Source organism: Podarcis gaigeae (genome assembly GCF_964106915.1).
Source record: "Podarcis gaigeae genome assembly, chromosome: 9".
Lineage (NCBI taxonomy): Eukaryota > Metazoa > Chordata > Lepidosauria > Squamata > Lacertidae > Podarcis > Podarcis gaigeae.
The window spans coordinates 25,530,723-25,550,331 of NC_139685.1; the positions used below are offsets into that span (position 1 = coordinate 25,530,723).

General features: G+C 41.6%; 1 protein-coding gene across 1 annotated transcript; it reads left to right on the plus strand.

The window, feature by feature from the left end:
• The first annotated feature begins 1,753 nt into the window (after positions 1-1,753).
• On the plus strand, positions 1,754-18,824 carry LONRF1 (LON peptidase N-terminal domain and ring finger 1). Its single transcript, XM_083755664.1, has 12 exons — positions 1,754-2,759; positions 8,364-8,482; positions 9,844-9,966; positions 10,230-10,376; positions 11,195-11,423; positions 11,507-11,603; positions 12,702-12,816; positions 14,008-14,129; positions 15,856-16,014; positions 16,113-16,275; positions 17,467-17,619; positions 18,468-18,824. The coding sequence occupies exons 1-12, from the start codon at positions 2,135-2,137 to the stop codon at positions 18,624-18,626; spliced, it is 2,211 nt and encodes a 736-aa protein (XP_083611790.1). The 5' UTR covers positions 1,754-2,134; the 3' UTR covers positions 18,627-18,824.
• The last annotated feature ends 785 nt before the right edge of the window (positions 18,825-19,609 follow it).

Genomic DNA, 19,609 nt, shown 5'->3' on the forward strand with positions numbered 1-19,609 from the left:
CCTCATGACATTTCCATGTGCTAGATTTTGTTAAAAATTAAAGCTGCCTCTAAGGATTATTCTCTGTGTGCATTATGATTAGTAATGTCACAGACACTATCCAATAGGTGCTCATACAAATATGGCACCTGTTGCAGAAGTATTTGACACACAGTGGGGGATAATTTTGGCTCTCTCTCCCAGAGGACTGCTTGAACCGCAATTTACAAATAATTGTAAAATGAAACTATGATAGGGCAGAAAAGGGTGTGTTTTTTCAACTTTCTACTGGTTGTTTAATACTAACTGCAAAATGAGGGCCTATCAGTTAAGACAGAAAAAAATATGATGGAGAGCAACCTATGAATCCAGGATGAATTTTGCCTGCCTTTTCCTCACTTTCTCATGGAGAGAAGTTAATCATACATGACCATTATGGTGCAGGAGAGGACACTGGGCTTGGCTGGGTGTGTCGATCCTTGGTTCACACTATTTTTGTTCTATGGCAAGCCTAAGGGCCTGATACAGTTAAGTGTAAAAAAAAAAAGGTTTGTTTTTTGTTTTTAAGGGTTTGAAGGTACAGCTGGAGTTATGGGCAAACACAAATAACAGACAAAAATGTTTTTGATACTTGCTAAAAACATAAACATTCTGGTTGTTTAACCTTTTGTTTTTTCAAAAGTTTTAGAACACAAGAAAAGCCATGCTGGATGAGGTCAAGGGCCCATCTAGTCAGGGCACCATGTTCTCACAGGGGCCAATCAGATGTTCACAGGAAGCCAACTAGACATATCTGAGTACAAAAATCATCAGCGGCTAGTACAGTGGTACCTTGGGTTACATATGCTTCAGGTTACAGCCTCTGCTAACCCAGAAATGGTGCTTCAGATTAAGAACTTTGCTTCAGGATGAGAACAGAAATCGGGCTCCGGTGGCACGGCAGCAACAGGAGGCCCCATTAGCTAAAGTGGTGCTTTAGGTTAAGAACAGTTTCAGGTTAAGAACGGGCCTCTGGAACGAATTAAGTACTTAACCTGAGGTACCACTGTATTGCTTCAGACAGTGGCAATGGAACATTTTCATTGCCAGCCTCTTCCTCCACGAATCTAATCCAAATTCTGTGGCTTAGCTAAACGTTGTGCAAAAGGTACTTTCTTCTGCCAATTTCGAATCTGTCCAAATTAAGCTTCACTGGTTGTCCCCTATTGTTAATATTGAGAGACAGAAGGAAATGTGGATGTCATCCCTTCCCGAGGACAACTCGAGCTGCCATCTATTTTCTGGCAGGGCTCTTGTGTGTGGCAAGAGGAATCCTACAGGTTGAGCTTTTCCTGCTGCAAAACCTCTGTACAGTAAAGGATAATAATAATAATAATAATAATAATAATAATAATAATAGGCATCGGGTATTTCCCCCTGCCTTGGCCTAGTGTACAGCCCAGTTCCCAACCCCTGCGTCAGCGGATCATTGCGCGTGGGAATGCAAACTAGTCTTCAGGAAGTCAGCAGAAAAGGAGGAGGAGGAGCGCTAAATTCCTACGACCCACCCCTTCCCTATCAGGGCCGACCATCCCTCCTGCTTGCTCGCCAGCCAGCCACGCCCCTCACCGCTGCCATCCGGCAAAGGAAAGTTATGGAACAAGCGCGAGCACGTGGCCTTGTTTTATAATTTCCTCGCCCCGCCCATTTCCTTTGTCGCGCTCCTCGCGGCGGCCCGCCGGCCAATCGCAAGTCAGCCTTGCGCGGAAAGCCGGATGACGCTCCGTTTTATGTAAGGCCCTGGCGTCGCCCGCGTCGCTCTCGAGCTTACAGAGAAAGAGAGAGAGAAGGTTTGGTGGGGTGGGGGGCGCGGAGGCGGGGCACGTCGGAGAGATGGAATCAGGACCTTAAGGTTGGGGGGGGGGGGGAGAGAGAGAGTGCGAGGTTCGGTTGAGGGGACTTGAAAAGAGGGCGGAGCCTCCCGCGAGCGCGCTCAACCGCCAACAACGTCCGAAAAAGCCTGTCAGAGGAAGGAGGGAGTTGAGGGCTGCGCGCGCGCGCCCGGCCTCATCAACCGCCAGCCGGCTCCGTCGTCGGTGCTGTTACCTCAAGAGAAGCGGCGGCTCTCGGGGGTCGCGCGCCACACCCCCTCCGGTGAGCCGGACGTGGAGTGGAAATGGCGTCCTCGCCGGTTCCTGAGTCGGCCCTGGAGCCGGGGGGCAGCGGCACTCATTCGGAGCGGGAGCTCCTGCTCCGTCGCGGGGAGCTCCTGGCGCTGGGCAACCACCTGAAAGAGGCTCTGGAGACTTACTCGGCGGCGCTGCGCCTGGGCTCGCCCAGCTCCCGCCGCCGCCTGGGCGCGCTGGTGGACTGCCTGGTGCTGCACTACCGCCTTCGGCAGAGCGGCGAGAGAGCGGGGGACGCGCCGAGGGAAGGCGGCGGAGGGAGGGCGACGGCGGAGCAGCAGCTGCAGGGGACCGCCGGCCGGGAAGACGGCTCCTCCGCGGCGGCGGGGCTCTTCAGCTGCCCCGGCTGTGAGGGCTTTCTCGGCGAGCCGGTGGTGGCGCCGTGCGGGCACGCCTACTGCCGCCGCTGCGTCCACGAGCACCTCCGCGCCCGCTGCCGCCGCTGCGGGGACCCGCTGGCTTCGTCGCCCGTCGCCGTGGCCCTGGGACACCTGGCGGAGAAGTGGTTCCCGGAGGAGTGCAAGAGGGCTCGCACCTGGCGGCGCCTCGGAGAGATGCTCGTGCAAGGGCAGCTGCGGGAAGCCAGCGAAGCCGCCAGCCAGGCCCTCGAAGAGGGTAAGAGCCACGGCCGCTGCTCGGGCCTCTGAAGCGGGGAGTGGGGTGGGTGGGAAAGGGGGGGTTCCTGTGGGGTGAAAAGGGCCCTGTGACTACAATCGTGCGCTTTGGGGAGCCGGATCGAACTCGAATGTGCCCAGCGCTGGGCTTCAGACGACCGGAATCGTTCCCGTGAAGGAATCTGTGGGGATCATGCATGTAGGCATGCACGCTTGCTTCGTGCTCAGAAGCGCGCCCGTTACTTGATGGCTTGCAAGCATAGAGGACCGGCTACGTAAAGAGGCCAGATGCTCCATATCGCCCTAACGCAATACTTCTGGGCGAGCTGAAGTCACGCATTCAGCCGGGAAGTAAGTGTTGCATAACCTAAGCGTGATCCAGATTCCTGTATGTGAAACAGGCCCCGGCGCGCTTAAGTTGGAAGCTGTGGCTAGTTTTCCAGTGAAATTGTGCACATCAGATTGCGAATTTAACATGGCCCTCCGAGGTGGTAACCTGTATGCAGGACTTTTGGAAGTTCCTAGAGAGTTGGCTTTTTGCAAGAATTTCACAAGTGAAACTCATACTGCAGATTGTCTTCCACCTTTTCAGTGAGTACTTATGGTGGAACAGTGAACCCTGATGATTCCTAGGGGGCATTATGGGTTTGAGGTATCATGTTAGTTATTTTGCATAATGTGGATAAAGGCTTTGTTGTGAGTGATCTGAAGAGAGTCTCTACCTTGGAGCTGTGAGTTTCCTGTTACCCTTTGTTTTGTAGGGAGGTAAAAATGCTTGTTTTGTTTTTCTGATGCTCTCTCTGTAAACCTTTCCAGAGTTTCCAAAAGCTGGCATTTAGATGTACAGTGGTACCTCGAGTTACATACGCTTCAGGTTACAGACTCTGCAAACCTAGAAATAGTGCTTCAGGTTAAGAACTTTGTTTCAGGATAAGAACAGAAATCGGGTGCAGCGGCAGCAGGAGGCCCCATTAGCTAAAGTGGTGCTTCAGGTTAAGATCAGTTTCAGGTTAAGAACGGACCTCCAGAACAAATTAAGTACTTAACCCGGGGTACCACTGTATAAGCAAAGAGGAATCTTTGAAGATGCATTCTATGGGATTAGCTTTGTTAGTTGATGAAGTGCTATGGGACTGTCATTTTCTGAAAGGTAGTGAAAAAGTTTCAGCTTCTAAATTTTGGAACCCATTTTCAGAGTATATTACATAAAAATAGGAACCTTGAATAAAAACCTGTATTTCTAAAAGAAGGGATGCATATATGGGTGAAGGAGCACTCATTCACTTGGGCTTAGCAACTGTGTTTGGGAGGTGGTGGTCAGAAGAGGCTTGGCTGTGAAACCTGTAACACTGAGGACCAGTAATTACTCATGATGAATTCACTTTTACCAGAGGCCTATTTTCAGTCTCCTAAAGTGTTACTGAGACAATTCGCAGGAGGCAGGCTAGTTGCATAAGCAGATGGGGGCGTGGAAGGGGAAAAGGTTGTATAATGCTGGTGACATCACAGATGGGAGTGTTGAGTCTTTCACAACACTGTTTAGAAAAGACTTGTATGGGGAGGTCTAGAGATATGACTAAGTTAATATTCTGGGAGCACTTCACAGGATGTTCAATACTGAGTACTACTTGTAACACTATGAAATAAACTAAGGAAAATTTATTTGTGCGCATGCTTTTATATCTCTGAAAGATGTTGAATCTGGGCTTGGTGATTGTGACCTTTTGTAACTATTCTGGTTTTCTGGCTGTTCAAATCATAATAGGCGTCTAAATTCTCGTTCTTTGAGAACACTATATTCTGTCCTGCACTTGTGCTTCTGTGGTCCTGGTATCTTATTTTTGAGATGCAGAGCAATGACCAGCTAAAATCATTGGGCTTCCTAGTTTCTAACTTGAAAGCCTAATCCAAATATGTTAGTACTACTTTCTGATGAAAGTTTTATCATTGTTTGAAAATTGTCTAATTTGTTCAAGAGACTGTAATATTCTTCTTTTACTACACATCAGACCAAGGACATTTGCCTGAAATAAAAATGGGTGCGTTGGAAGGATAGTTACAGGGAATGAAATGTTTATTTTGCTTTGAGACAGAAACTTTGCAGAGTTAGAGGTTTGCATAGGGCACCACATGTCCTTAATTTCGAGTCAGAATATGGGAGTGAACCTCAAGGCCTAGTGCAGAAGTCTTACTCTTGATGCTTTCATCCAGTAGGCTAGGCTAAATTTGGGAAGTGGCCTATTGTGCCGTATTTATATGACCTTAGATTCAGTTCCTAATCTCTAGCATGTGACTTGATCAGCAGAAGTGTCTGAGTAGTATGTGGGGCATCTGATATAATGGAGCTATAAACAGCCATAAAGACTTAGAAAGGACTTCAGCTGGACTTGTTTGAGTTGTTTTTGGTCTTGTTGTGTACTAGGAGAGTGTCTCACTGTCCATTCAGATGCATATGAATATACAGGATGGGAAATGCTAGATACCAGCATTAATTACTGCATTGCTATAGGCAAAACTAGCAACTTTTATGCTCTAGTTCAGCATGGAGTTGAATTTCTGATGTTTAGGTTCTTGGCCTGTCTAGTGCATGAAGTTCATTGTGCTAATGTTGTAAACTTGTCTGCTTCCAGCCAGTACCTCATGAAAATGCTACTGTATGACTCAGGAGCTTCTTTTCTTTTTCCTTGTAGTCTCTTTCCCACCCTAAAAACCACCCCACCCAATATTTTCTAGAGGGATATGGGACCCTTTGGAGCAGATTTGCGGAGCTGTTAAGGGGCAGAAAGGAAGCTGAAATCTAATCACATGAAAGGACACTTGCACAACTTTGAATACACATATAGGGCAGTATCTACAGTATGCTGTGGGTCTTAGCAATGAGCTGATCTTTTAGACTGTGTGTGCCACTCAGTTGTGCAACCTCAAAGTAGGGTTAGTTTCCTTTTTATATGATCTGTGTTGGCCCCTTTCAGTATGTGCAAACTAGCTATTAAACACTGGTGTGGCATATTAATTTTAGTAATAATAATTTTTTTGGAATTGAATTTGTAAGTCATAGAAAGGAAGGCATCCCAGAATTGTGGCTTAATCCTTATGAAAATTGGATAATTCTTTTAGGAGAGTTAAGTTAGGAGTTATTTACACACGTACAGGGAGCAGGGGTATAGCAATTAAATATTTTTTAATATGCCACCTTGGTGGTACGTTTGCCTTCTAGATTTAAAAATGTTATTATAACTCATTCTACAGTAATTAGAAAAAGCATACATTAATATAAAATAATAATCATAAAGTGTGTTTACTCAGCACCTTGCCCACATAATCAAAGAAAAGAGAAACGTGGAAGCAGTTGATCTACTTTCATAATTACATGATGTGCCTAGATGCACTTTGGGGCATGATTAAATTGTGTCGTAAGATGTTTGGGAAACTGAGACCATATCCAGTCAGCGTCTAAAACTCTTGCGGTAGTTCAAACTGTTGGAATTTAAGAGTTAGAAACCAAAAACTTGACATCTTGCACAAAAGTAGTGTTGTCATCTTGAACTGTCAAGCTGTAAGGGAGTTAAACAGGCAACTAGATGTGACAAGGTGATATCTGCAGTCTGTGTGGTTTCAAGTACCGTAAATTTCGCTCCATAACACACAGTTTTTTTCTCCTAGAAAGTAAGGGAAAATGTGCGTGTTATGGATCGAATGCCTACAGATGGCGGGGGAATTTGCTGCAGTCGTGAGCAGTCCGTGGCTCGCTTTGAAACAGCAAAGCGGGTGTAAGCGGCTCCTGTCAGCTAGCGGAGCCGGGGAGGAGGGAGAGAAGCAGAGCGGGAGTTGGCTGCTTTAAAACAACCCCGTGCTCTCTGTCCCTGCCTGCAGTTTTTTGCTGTCCGATTTTGGATTAGCCACTGTAGGGGCGCTGTGTGTGTGTCTGTGTGTGCTTGAGCTATCGTTCTCCTCCTGCTGCTTCCCCTTCACTCTCCCTGCGCCCCTGCGACTTTAGAATTGACACTCTGTGTGTCTGTGTGTGTGTGAGGGCTCCTTCTCTTGCTTCCCGTTCACTCTCCCAGCGCCTGTGTGCCCCTGCGACTTTAGGATTGACACTCTGTGTGTCTGTCTGTGTGTGAGGGCTCCTTCTCTTGCTTCCGGTTCACTCTCCGCGCGCCCCTGCGACTTTAGGATTGACACTGTGTGTCTGTGTGTGAGGCATCCTTCTCCTTCTCTTGCTTCCGTTCACTCTCCCTGCGCCCCTGCGACTTTAGGATTGACACTCTGTGTGTCTCTCTGTGTGTGAGGGCTCCTTCTCCTTCTCTTGCTTCCATTCACTCTCCCTGCGCCCCTGCGCTCTCCCAGCGCCCTGCGACTTTAGGGCCAGTTCTCTCTGTGTGTGTGTGTGTTTTGACCTCACTGCGCTTGTTGGGGGAGAGTGTTGGTCGCAATTTTTCTTGATTTGTCTCAGAGTGGTTACTATCGTGGTTTTCTTGCCGGGGAGGAGGGAGAGAAGCAGAGCCTGCTTGTTTTAAAGGAGCAAAGCCGGAGAGGAGCCTCTCCTGCATTATTCGCAGCATCCTTCTCCACACCCCCCACATGTGCTCCTTGTCCCTTGAGTGTTTTTCCTTCCCTCCCCACTTAAAACGTGGTTACAAAGCACGGATCCACATGGATCCTCAGGATTTTTGTATTGGGCTACCCCAAACTCACTGTCAGATCACATGTCTGTGGCCACAGCATGAACCACAAAAATCATACATCCACTGTTTCATTTAGAATATTTTTTTCTTGTTTTCCTCCTCTAAAAACAGCGTGTGTGTTATGGTCAGGTGCGTGTTATAGAGCGAAAAATACGGTAGTTCATTTTGTTTTCAGAGTGGAAGATGTGATTACAAATTCACTGATGTCGCATCTACTCTGGCCGTGCCAATATTATCCTTTTAAGCCTGTAATCAGTCAATATCTTTGTTTTCACGCCTATGTAAACTTTACTGCTGCAAGTATAAAGGCTTGAAATACAGTACCAAAACACTAGTAGACAGAAAACACTGAATTCTGTCCTTTTTTGAAGGCTTTCTTTATTTGTCCTATATTTCCTTGCTTATCCTATAAACTAGGGTGATTCAAGGATTTGCAGGCTGCCCTACTTGGGAGAAGAGTGAAGGAAGACTGGTCTTGTCTTACAAACTATGTCTATACAGATTTTAAGACCAAATTGGGCCCACAAAACCAACCTAAACTTCAGTTTGTGCCTTTGACTAGCATTCAGATATTTTTATTGGTCTCTCAGCATATAAATAGTTCTTGTAGTTAGGTTAATTGCATTAGGGTCTTTCAGGATCTTTACTATCACCTTATTTGCAAGGGTGTTTTAACATTTAGTAAGTCATAAATCTTTACTAACAAGCTTGTCCACATCAACAGCATGAAATAATGAACTACTTCTTTTCAAACTTAGAAAGTTTTGTTTTGTTTTGTTTTTTGTCTGGCTTCTTGGAAAATGTTATTTTTCATAGGTGCATATCTATTTCTAAGTCTGCACTGCATGTGTATTTTGGATTATAAAGACATAAGCAGTTTCTATTCAGCTACATGACAAAGTCATTGGTTTTTATTTTAGATCCTAGTGATTTGATACTACGGGTTTATAGAGCTGAATCCTATGCTGGCCTCCAAGAATTTAAATATGCCCTGGATGACCTGAATGCTGTTACTGCTAAAATGCCAAATTGGTCTGAGGTAAGTCTATAAAGTGTAAATGCTTAAGATAATATCCTATTAAGTCATCCACGGAGTTGACTTATTAAAGTTGATGAACTACAGTCCATTGATTTCAGTGGTCTTACTTTTAAGTATGACTGATATTGAATATCACATACAGTGTACTTGTATTATGAAAAATACAAAAACATGATGCTTGAAATTGTGTCAGCGTTTTCAAACCCAAACCTTACCTTTATCCCAGACATGCATTTGGGAACCATTTCTTGTTTTTTCCCATGCATTTGCATGGTGGTAGTACTGCTGTTTTGACCCACCTTGGATCAGGTTTACTACGTGGATTGAGTCTTTCAGCAGGCATAGTACTGCACACTTCTAGAAGAAGCCCTGTTCAGTTTGTAATTATGTTTTAAAGCACAATTGTGCAGAAGTTGAAAAGCTTTGTCGCGCTAAAAAGGCAGGAGTGTTTAAGCTTCCTTATAAGCACTTCAAGTCAAGAGTTAAATGATCCCTCCACCCCCAGTTCTGCAACTGGTTCTGCAGTTGGTTGGCTTTGTCTATGTGCACATGCACATACGTATAATTTTGCATGAAACAAGAATATAAACTGCATTCACACTACGGATGAATAAATCAATTTTGCATGGTGCAAACAGGTGCTTTTCAACAGTAGCTGTACGTATATGGTGCAGACTAAGGGCTTATTCACTCTTACGTTTGACCCGTTACTTTCCCTTGGGGAAACCTGCAGTGTAGTGCTGAATCGGAACAAATGGCAATCTGGTTTTCCGTGGATTGCCATTTGTTCTGATTTATCACTAAAGAGGGGGTTTTCCAGGGGAAAGCAGCAGGGCAAAGGCAAAACAGCTCGGACCTGTCCCTAGAAAGCATGGGATAAGCATTTGCTTTCTAGGCACAGGATAAACAGAAGTGTGGATGAGTGCTAAGTATGAAAGGGTGAAACAAGGTCCGAAAGAAAAAGTGAATGGAGTGTGTTATGCCTGTATACTGTTTATTCCAATTGGTTCTATGGACTGGAGGAAGTAGTGATGGTAGAATGCATAGGATGTGCCATCCTTTTGTTTGAGTTCTCTGCTGTTATTGTGTCTCACTGCATAACATCAGGTATTGCACTAACTCTTAAAACCATTGGTGCCATTGTAGGTTCTATTGGTTTCACTGAGGCTTTCTTCTATAGCAACTTGTAAGATCCCAATCAAATAATTCAGTGGCATACATAGCTACAGGAAGCAAAAGCTCTATTGTACCCAGTGGGGCTAACTTCAAAGGAAATATGCTTAGGCTCAGGCTTCTAAATCTTTCTGTGATGCAAACCAAATGATTAACATTTAAATACCTTTGAATCACTGTTTTTTTAGGTCCACTTTCGGAAAGCAAGAATACTTAATAATGCTGGGTCTAAAGATGATGCCTTACAGCTCCTTCTTCACTGCCTAGCCCTTGATGAAGAATTTATTCCGGCAAAACTAGAAGTTGAGAAGGTATTTATATATTTTAAAGCAATGCTTAGTTTTTGCTTTCAGTTCTAATACTTTTCAAATATAGTTACTTCCTGTGAAGAGGAAGTTACCAGTGTTCACGTAGAAAACAAAACTTGCATTACAGTTAATTTTTCCAGAGTTCTGAAGCCTGGTGAACTACTTAAAAAGCTCAGCTGGTTCACCGTAGTATGTTAAAAAGTTAGAAGACTGGGATGATTGGATTTACAAAATTTTAGTAATAGCTAATATTGTCCATTTCACAGATGCTGTGTGATTTGTTATCACCAGAAAGTGTGAGAAAGAGTCTGAAGGAATCTGCTATGAATTCTTCGCATGTTCGAAGTAAACCATTTATACATGGTTCTGAAATGGAAGAGTCTTGTGAAAATTTACAGCACAGTTCAGAGCCAGTAAGTAATGATTATTTTTTCCACACATGATATTTCAAATGTTGCTATGCACAATATGTAAGTTGTACTGTTGATTTGCTTCTTGTTTCATCTTATTCTAGTTTGATGCCATATAATTTTGAAATTTCAGGGTTGATAGGGAATGTGGAAAGAATCTAGAACAATGTTCAACATTGTAGAGAGAATGTTATTTATATGTTAATGAAAATTATGGGAATGGTTTTTAAAATGACAATTGTGAAGCAATACTTAAAAAAAAAAAACTTTTCCTGTATGTGCTTCTGCTCCCACAGTCAGAGTTGTTTAGCGGTGCAAGTTAAGCAAACAATGAAGCAGTTTAGAGCCAGAATTTTAAGTTTGCTTGAGTTCTGGATTCCAAACAGTTCTTTCTGTCTAGGGACTCCTGAGGTTCTATTTCAGCACAGTAGAATGTTGTGCAAGTCTGTATTTTTAGGATATTGCTTTTTATACTCCCAGGTCTGCATTCACACACGGAAGTTGTGACATGGTAAGGTTCAATCTAACGATGTGCCTAGTTTCATAAGTGAGAGTGGAAGTAGAATTTTAGAAATACAGAATGACAGCTAATATTCAGCTAGGACCAGATATTATTAGTTCCCTGCAAATCATATTAATAATGTGAAACATTCTGAAGTAGTCCACAGAAATTTCAAGGTTGCCCTTTGCACTAGGAAATGTGCCTGTTCTGGATAACGAGGGTTCATCCAAAAAATTGTGATTCTGCTGGCGGATATAGTTGCCAGTTTATCTGAAATTTGATAAAGATTCCATTGCCCCCACCCATTGTTTTTTGGTAGGATTTAGAAATGCAAGAACCTGTTGGAGGAAGCCTGCATCGTGCACAGTCTGCCCATTCTCTCAACTCAACAGAAACAAATGCCAAAGATGATGGATTAAAAAGGGTTTCTTCTGAACCTCTGCTTTCCAGCCAAGATAAAGGTGCTTTATTAAAAAGAAAGTGGTCCCTTTCAGAACAAGATGTTAAAATTATTGAAGATGGAAGGAATAAACATAAAAAACAAGGAGGTAACTATTTAGTCATGCATATTGATGATGTCTGATAAATTCAGTATTTCATGCTTTGATAATATCCTGTATTGTTTATTTAGAAACTACAAAAAGGGATGCCACCTTTCCATTCAATTATGGACCAGTTCCAGAGGATTTGATTGATGTTTCAGACTTTGAGTGTTCATTGTGTATGAGGTAATACAGTGGTTTCTTTAATCATCCTTTTTATTACCCATTTGATCATCTTTGTCTTTGATCTCTTCTCCATCTTAGGACAGCTTTTATGTTAAGATTCTTGCTCTAAAGCTGCTGAAAATTGCTTTTGTGTGCAATTTGCTCCATGCTGTGCAAAGAGAAAAGCACAATGTTTGTGTCTTGCTACGTGTGCCAGCCTTTTAGCTCCCAAACTGTGGTCCTTAGACAACCAGTGATCCATGAACTTAATTCAAGTGGTCTGTGGCATGTCTTTGGAAAACCAATAACAAAAGCAATTAAAATAATACTGCATGTAACACAGCACATTACAATTCCTACAACAAGCATTAATATTAGTAAGTGGTCTGACAAGACAGCAATGTTCCATCAGTCCCATCAGTTAAAATGTTTGGGAACCATTGGTAAATGATAGTATTAATGTGCATTTTTGGCTAGTTCCAATGAGTGAACTTTTCACTCAATCAGGTTGGTACATGTGGTGGAAGGCTCACAAATATTTCTCTTTGGCAGTAATGTGTTGTTTCATAGACATCATAAGGGAATGCCTGCAAGAGAGTTAGGATTTAAACAAATGGCCCCCTAATATTGGCAAAAGTACAGTTTTGGCAACTGCTTGTCAAGCCCTCTCAAGAACATAAGTCTGGTTAACAAAACATAAACAGTCAAGCCTACAGGTTCTGTGCAATTGGTTTACATCTGACTGTCCAAGACTCAATCAGGTTGGTACACTCCATGACATTTGCTACATTTATTTGGCACTTTTTTGCATCTTGGGGGATGCATGTATGGAACATATTGAAAGCTGCTCTTCAACCCTTCTACCACACAGACATTTCATAGAGGACTGTCTTCTTGGAAGTCTAATGAACATGCATTGTCACTAATGCCAAATGTCTGCTAGGAGGAATAACAGATCAATCTTATTTCTTAATTATTCTAAGCCTACAACAGCCAAGGTGGTTACAAGATAAAAGCATCCAAATGGTTTCTTTTGTTCTGACTTGGCTTAATTTACTTGTTTTAATGTTTGTCACTAAAGTGACTGTAGCATGATTAACTTCTTGAAATTTTTTTCAGGCTTTTCTTTCATCCTGTGACAACACCCTGTGGCCATACTTTCTGTAAGAATTGTTTAGAACGATGTTTAGACCATTCTCCTCAGTGTCCTCTCTGTAAAGAAAGCTTAAAAGAGGTAATATTTACCATACACGACATGGCTGTCTTCTAAAACAAGTATTTGTAATACAGAATATATACCATTAAATAAAAAACTTGGTGGAAGCTAAGTCTTTGTTCGGATGTTTTTCTGCAATGGAAATGGTTTTCAGTATTCCAGTTTCAGAAGCTTCTTTTGTTCAAAGTATCATCAGTAGGAATTAGGGCTGCTAAGTTTTGCTCAAGAATAATACATTTTATTAGCCATAGAAAGTGAGTGCACGTGGTAGTATATGTGATTTATATTTTTGTTTGTAAACTGCCTTAACTATGATTTTATCATAGAAAGGCAACATATAAATGGCAACACAAAAAACCCTGTACACTGATGTCAGTTGCCAGAGAGAGAGAAAAGCAAACAACAACCATTTTATTTATACCTCGCCCATCTGGCTGGGTTTCCCTAGTCACTCTGAATAGTAAAAGCACCCAGCAGAATAGTAAAAGCACAATAAAACATTAAACATTATACCTTCCGTAAACTTCCCTTTTCCCTATGTCCATCAGAAGCCAGGTAGCTGATTTGAGTGTGATTTAAAAATGTATCCCTCACTTTTTTTATAAAGTTCACCTGTCCACAATAATGAACACAAGAACAGTCTTGCTTGATCACAGTATGGTCGCCTAACCCAAATGAGTGGCAGCATATGTTCCCAGCAACAGCCAACAATTACATACAGAATAAACTGCTGCCTCTCTTCTCAGCCTTCCTGCAGAAATGGCATTGCCTACCTTGCAAAAGGTCTCTTTTAACTCTCACTTCTGGTTGAGCTAGCTGAAGTGCAGAGCCAGAAAGTGAAACCTTAAGTGTGCATTGTGAGGTTTATGCTACAAACAGGTTGTTGCACAGAATGCTCGTATATTGGGCCAAAATTTTGATTGAGGCATAACTTTTTAATTGATTGAATTGACTAATTATGTTGCTAATTAACCCTAATCAACCCTAGTAAAAGCTCTGTTGAAAGAAAATTTGAGGTGCAGTGGATTATTATAAATAGTTCTAAAGTAAAAACTATTCAAGGGAAACAAAGTGGTCAACGCAGGATTGAAAGCTGTTTTCTGCTTGATATCTAGAAATTGAACGCTGGTATAAAATAATAATTTGGATTAGCAACATCTTTGCAGTAATTAAGCTATAATGACTTAAGATTTTATTTTTTACTTCTAGTATTTGGCAAGTAGACAATATAGAATTACACAGCTGCTGGAAGAACTAATAGTAAAGTATTTACCTGCTGAGCTATCAGAGAGAAAAAGAATTAATGATGAAGAAACAGCTGAATACTCCAGGTAAGTTTATAAACTGACTTATTAACAAGTTTAGAAACAAGTAGTAAACCTTTTCAGTTGTGCCTGCTTTTGAAAAGCTTTCTTCCCTCAACTATGTTTTTATTTACCTCATTTTTTTGAAGTGTAGTCTCAGTCTACTTCTACTAGATGGATTTGTTACTGAATCACCTCACTGAAGAGAGCAAACAGAATAACATGAATTTGGTACAAGCAGGTACACTGACCTGTTTGACACTTGCAAGTGCAGGTGGTTCTTCCTGCCTTTTCTTGCAACAGTTCCTCTAAAGGAGCTCGACATCATGTGTTATCCTCACAGCAATGATTCAAAAGAATCAGTGAACTTTATAGCCAGGTAGCTATATCTCAGGCCCAAGCACTACATAATAATGGCATTTTTTTATTTTTAAACACAGATCTATTCTAATAATGTATAGAGCAAGGACTTGGGGGCTTGATTTTAAGAGCAAAAGGTATGCATAGAGCAGGGGGTGTGGAGTCTCTCCCTGTCCATAGCTTACCTCCTTGTTGCCAGTCCTCTAGTGTCACAGCCAGATTTCCTTCTAGTATTGGATTCTGGCTCGAGGGATGGAGAGAGAACACCTGGTGGGAAGGGTCCAGCACATCCTGCCCATACACTTCCCTTTCTAAATCATATTCTACCTCCTTTTTATACATGGTTGGCATATCATCACATAAGGTAAAGGTAAAGGTACCCCTGCCCGTACGGGCCAGTCTTGACAGACTCTGGGGTTGTGCGCCCATCTCACTTAAGAGGCCAGGGGCCAGCGCTGTCCGGAGACACTTCCGGGTCACGTGGCCAGCGTGACAAAGCTGCATCTGGCGAGCCAGAGCCGCACACGGAAACGCCGTTTACCTTCCCGCTGGTAAGCGGTCCCTATTTATCTACTTGCACCTGGAGGTGCTTTCGAACTGCTAGGTTGGCAGGCGCTGGGACCGAGCAGCGGGAGCGCACCCCGCCGCAGGGATTCGAACCGCCGACCTTTCGATCGGCAAGTCCTAGGCGCTGAGGCTTTAACCCACAGCGCCACCTGCGTCCCTATATCATCACATAGATGTTATTAAAAAGCTTTCTTTCCTGTTGCTTTTTGCTATTGCTTAGAAACGTGACTAAAGTAGGGTTGTGATTTTTTTTTCTTTATTACTGATTTATTTTTTGTAAGCCACCTTAAGCTTTTTCACAATCAGTGGTGTCTAAATTTTTTGAAATAATAATAATAATGATAATATAGTACTTTGGTTTAGAATTGCAACAAAAACAGATGAGAGAAATTTTTATGCTAATTGAATATCCACATTCCATTTGGATGACTTAAAAGAACTTGAATCAAATTATTTACATAAGTCTCAACAGTGCTTTTTTACTGGGGGGGACACATACCCCCAAACATTTTGTGAATCTTTGTACTTTTGTCCACTTATTGTATTTATTTTCCCGACTTGAACTATGAAATGATGATTTTCTTGAGTCAAAATGAGAGTACCCTTAAACATTTTTTAAGAAAAAAAGCACTGAGTCTTAAGCCTTATTTCTCTTCATATTGTATACATCTTCATTCCTACTGATTTCGGGCCTTGTGCTATAGCTTAGCTTTTGTAAGAGGTTAAGGGAGTATATATGTACAAAGCACAACCTACTATTTACCTGTATCAAAAGAGAACTGTTCGGGCAGTGTAGGTTTTAAAAATACTATTATATATTTTTCAGCTTGACTAAGAATGTTCCAATCTTCGTTTGCACTATGGCCTATCCAACTGTGCCTTGCCCCCTCCATGTGTTTGAGCCAAGGTATCGACTGATGATTCGAAGGAGTGTGGAAACAGGGACAAAACAATTTGGGATGTGTATCAGTGACCCTAAAAATGGGTATGTATGTGTTCCACAGTTTGTGTGTGTGTGTGTGTGTATGTGTGTGTTTGTGTGTGTTTCCGAAGTGGATACTGACACAGTGCCTCTTTTTCTAGCTTTGCAGATTATGGCTGCATGCTGTACATTAGAAACCTTGACTATCTCCCAGATGGACGGTCTGTTGTTGATACAGTTGGATTAAGAAGATTCAGAGTTCTGCAAAGAGGGATGAAGGATGGCTACTACACTGCAGACATTGAGTATCTGGAAGATATAAAGGTATTGGATTTCACATTCACGTATTGCTTAAAACAGGATTTTAATAATGCATTTTCTAAACATTGGATGTGCAGATTATAGCCTACTTGTTCAAATGTAAAGCTACTTTGTATATAAAGCATGTGCATTTAGCATCCCCTTGTTAATTAGAATGGAAACTTGCAATTTATAATGCATGGTAAGAGGTTTTAATTCTAGATTTTAGGTGAAGACATGTTTTAGATTAGAGTTGCAAAAATAAAAATTAGGGAGCAGATGTCCACTTCTGCTCGAAAAACTTGCTTTTCTGCCATGTGGTTGATTCTAGCTATGGAGGAATTGTTCTCCTTGCAGCCCAACCAATTTCTAGCTTTAATATTGAAAGGAACACACATCAAATGAAACAGGTGGTCTTACCATTTGAGTACTTTCGGATATGTGAAGAAAGGGTTATTGCCACTTTAAGCATATGTATCGCAGGTTATAGTTTTAGGTTACATTAAATGTGTCTTAAAACACTATTGATCTCATTCAAATATAAGAGCTTTCATCTTGAAAGTGCTGTTTTGGTGCAACCATCCCTTGTATGCATGGAGAGTTGCTTTTGACATTGGAGCTCATGAACTTTCATGAGAACTCTGTGTTTTACCTTACACATGGAACTCTGAATGTGAAAGACCTGGCTTATTTGGACAATCCTCCAGAGTTCAAATGTTCTCCATTCTTTTCTATGCACAGCTTAATATGTTGTTTTCTGGTCTGTTTTCCTGTTTGCCATTTTACCCAAACAAACATGCTATGGTTTCATCTTACTCTCCCAAATAGGCTTGCAGACCACTGTTTGATCCTAGTTTGAGAGGCATCCTGGAACCATAACTTGTTTAGATGTAATGGCTCTCATTTGGATTGATTGATTATTTAAGGCAGTAATTTCTTAAGCCCATGCATGAAGGCAGTGGGGGGGTGCTTGGGCCTAGGAGCTGATACCCCAAAACATGGTTTGAATTATTGACCCAATCTAGTTTTTTGTGTGAGATGCTTTGCTATTGATGGCAATATTTTGATGAACTACTTCAGCACTGAATTTTTCCCATTCTCTTTAAATATAGACTGAACTCAGACTTTTGCTTTTTTATGCAAATTAGCTATGAAAGTCTTCACATATACAGCTTGTTTTGTTTTGTGACTATACTGCACTTTCTTCATTCATAGGTTGAAGATGAAGGTGAGATGAAGAAACTTGGGGTGCTCCATAATTTTGTATATAGCCAAGCTTGCAGTTGGTTCCAAAGCTTAAGAAACAAATTTCGTAGCCAAATACTTCAGCACTTTGGTCCAATGCCAGAGAGGGAAGGAAATATACAGGTATTCAGACACCATACAGTATCTCTCTAGCAATTATTAGCATGATATGGGTTGCTTTGTTAGTAAAGGAAGTAGTAGAAAGATTGGTAGAGTAACTGATGTGGCGGTGGTAATCATTGGGGGGGGGGGGGGAATGGACAGCAGCTAAAAGAGAGAGAAGCCAAGATGGTGCCAATTAATAAAAACCCAGTGTGTATTTTAAATATGTGGTTCTGTCGGACAACAAAACCAGCTTTTACAAAGCCAGTTCTTGAACTCCTTCCTCTAGAAGATTATTCTATTTACACTTAGGGAATAAATCTTTCTCAACATTATTTTGAGGCTGTGAATAGGCAATAGGCAACACAGCTGACAAAGCTGCATGTCCCTAGTGGGATGGACAAGTGCTGTTGTCACAGTGACTGTCAGCACAGGCAGACTGAAGCTTTGCATTGCCGAGCGGCTTTGAGATGTCCAAGACATTTCAACTAAAACATCTGATGGATAGTGTCAACCTGTCTATACTGTAATGGTAGTGAAATTTACAGCAGGGATACGCTTGCCATCTTGATCTTGTGCTGTAAGACACAGCTGTCTTAGGGCAAACACTTTCAGTCACCGACACAGAAGACAATATTTAAAACTTCAGATCGAGATTACTGCTGAAAGTTGTTTTGTGTAAGCTAGCTAATAAAATCACCTCAGTTTACTTTATCAGGAAATCTTGAATTCCTAGGATCTGGTGGTTGATAATGGCAATGGAAAATGAAACAATGTATTTAGATCTCTAGAACCTGTTCATTTCACATCTGTGTTGTAAGCCATTTGTTACCATTAGTACATTCTAATTTTCTGTTCCTTATTTTTAGGAAATGGCTAATGGACCTGCATGGTGTTGGTGGCTTCTAGCTGTCCTGCCTGTGGACCCTAGATACCAGCTTTCTGTGCTGTCTATGAGATCTTTGAGAGAACGACTAATAAAAATTCAAGATATATTGATGTATTTCTCTAGAAACCAGTCCAAATGACTATCCGGATCTAACGGAAACAATACCCTATTCTAGCTGTAACTACAGCTGGAGTTCTTGCAGCATTTGCACTTTTAGTACTGGTCTGAGAACTGTATCAGAACTGCTTTCTTTCTTCCTTTATTAATCAGTTCTTCACATGGTTCCCCTCAACTTGAAGGGCACCACTAAAATTGCACACAGAAAAATTAAATCCGGGGGGAAAAAACTATGGGAAAATTCTACTTTATTTGCACTATATACAAGTGAGAATGTATCATCCTATGGTGTATTTCCACTGATTAGTTAAGAAGCATTGGAAAGTGCAAGATTTAAAAATGTCCAAGTTTACAATATTAAGGATGCATTCAAAATCTTGCAAATCAGAACTTGCCTCTGATACAGCACCCTGTTGCTATTTGCACAAAGTATTTAAAACGTAGTATTGAATGTTGCTATAAAAAACTTGTTTTGTGAGTGTCTTAACTATAAATATGGCACAAGTTAACTTTCTTGCATACTTTCAAAATAAAAATGATAGTATGAATTTGGAGCCATGTTAAAAGAACAATTGAAAAATAGGTTGGTCAAGAAGTTATTGAAACTGTGAAGACATTACCTATAACTGTGCATTGTGAAAGACTGGATTAGATACAGATGACTACTAGATGACTCTTTGGAGTGGTTGCTTTGAGCACTAGTCTTTCCAATACATAACAAAAATATGATTTAATGCACTAAGCATACAACAGTGATTCCTAAACTTCTCTGACAAATGAGCAGATTTGAAAATACTATCAGTGACTGCTTCTCTTTGCTCCATGAGTCAGCTGCAGCTCACTCACCATACCCTTCTAGGCAACTCATGAAAGTTTGGGAACTACTGAAGCATTGCTAAAAGTTAAGGGTCTAACTAGTTTTTGAAAGTTCAGAAACATTTGGTGCAAATAGGACTTCCATGCCTTATTCATATCGCTATTACACAGCAATGCAAAGGTTAGCAT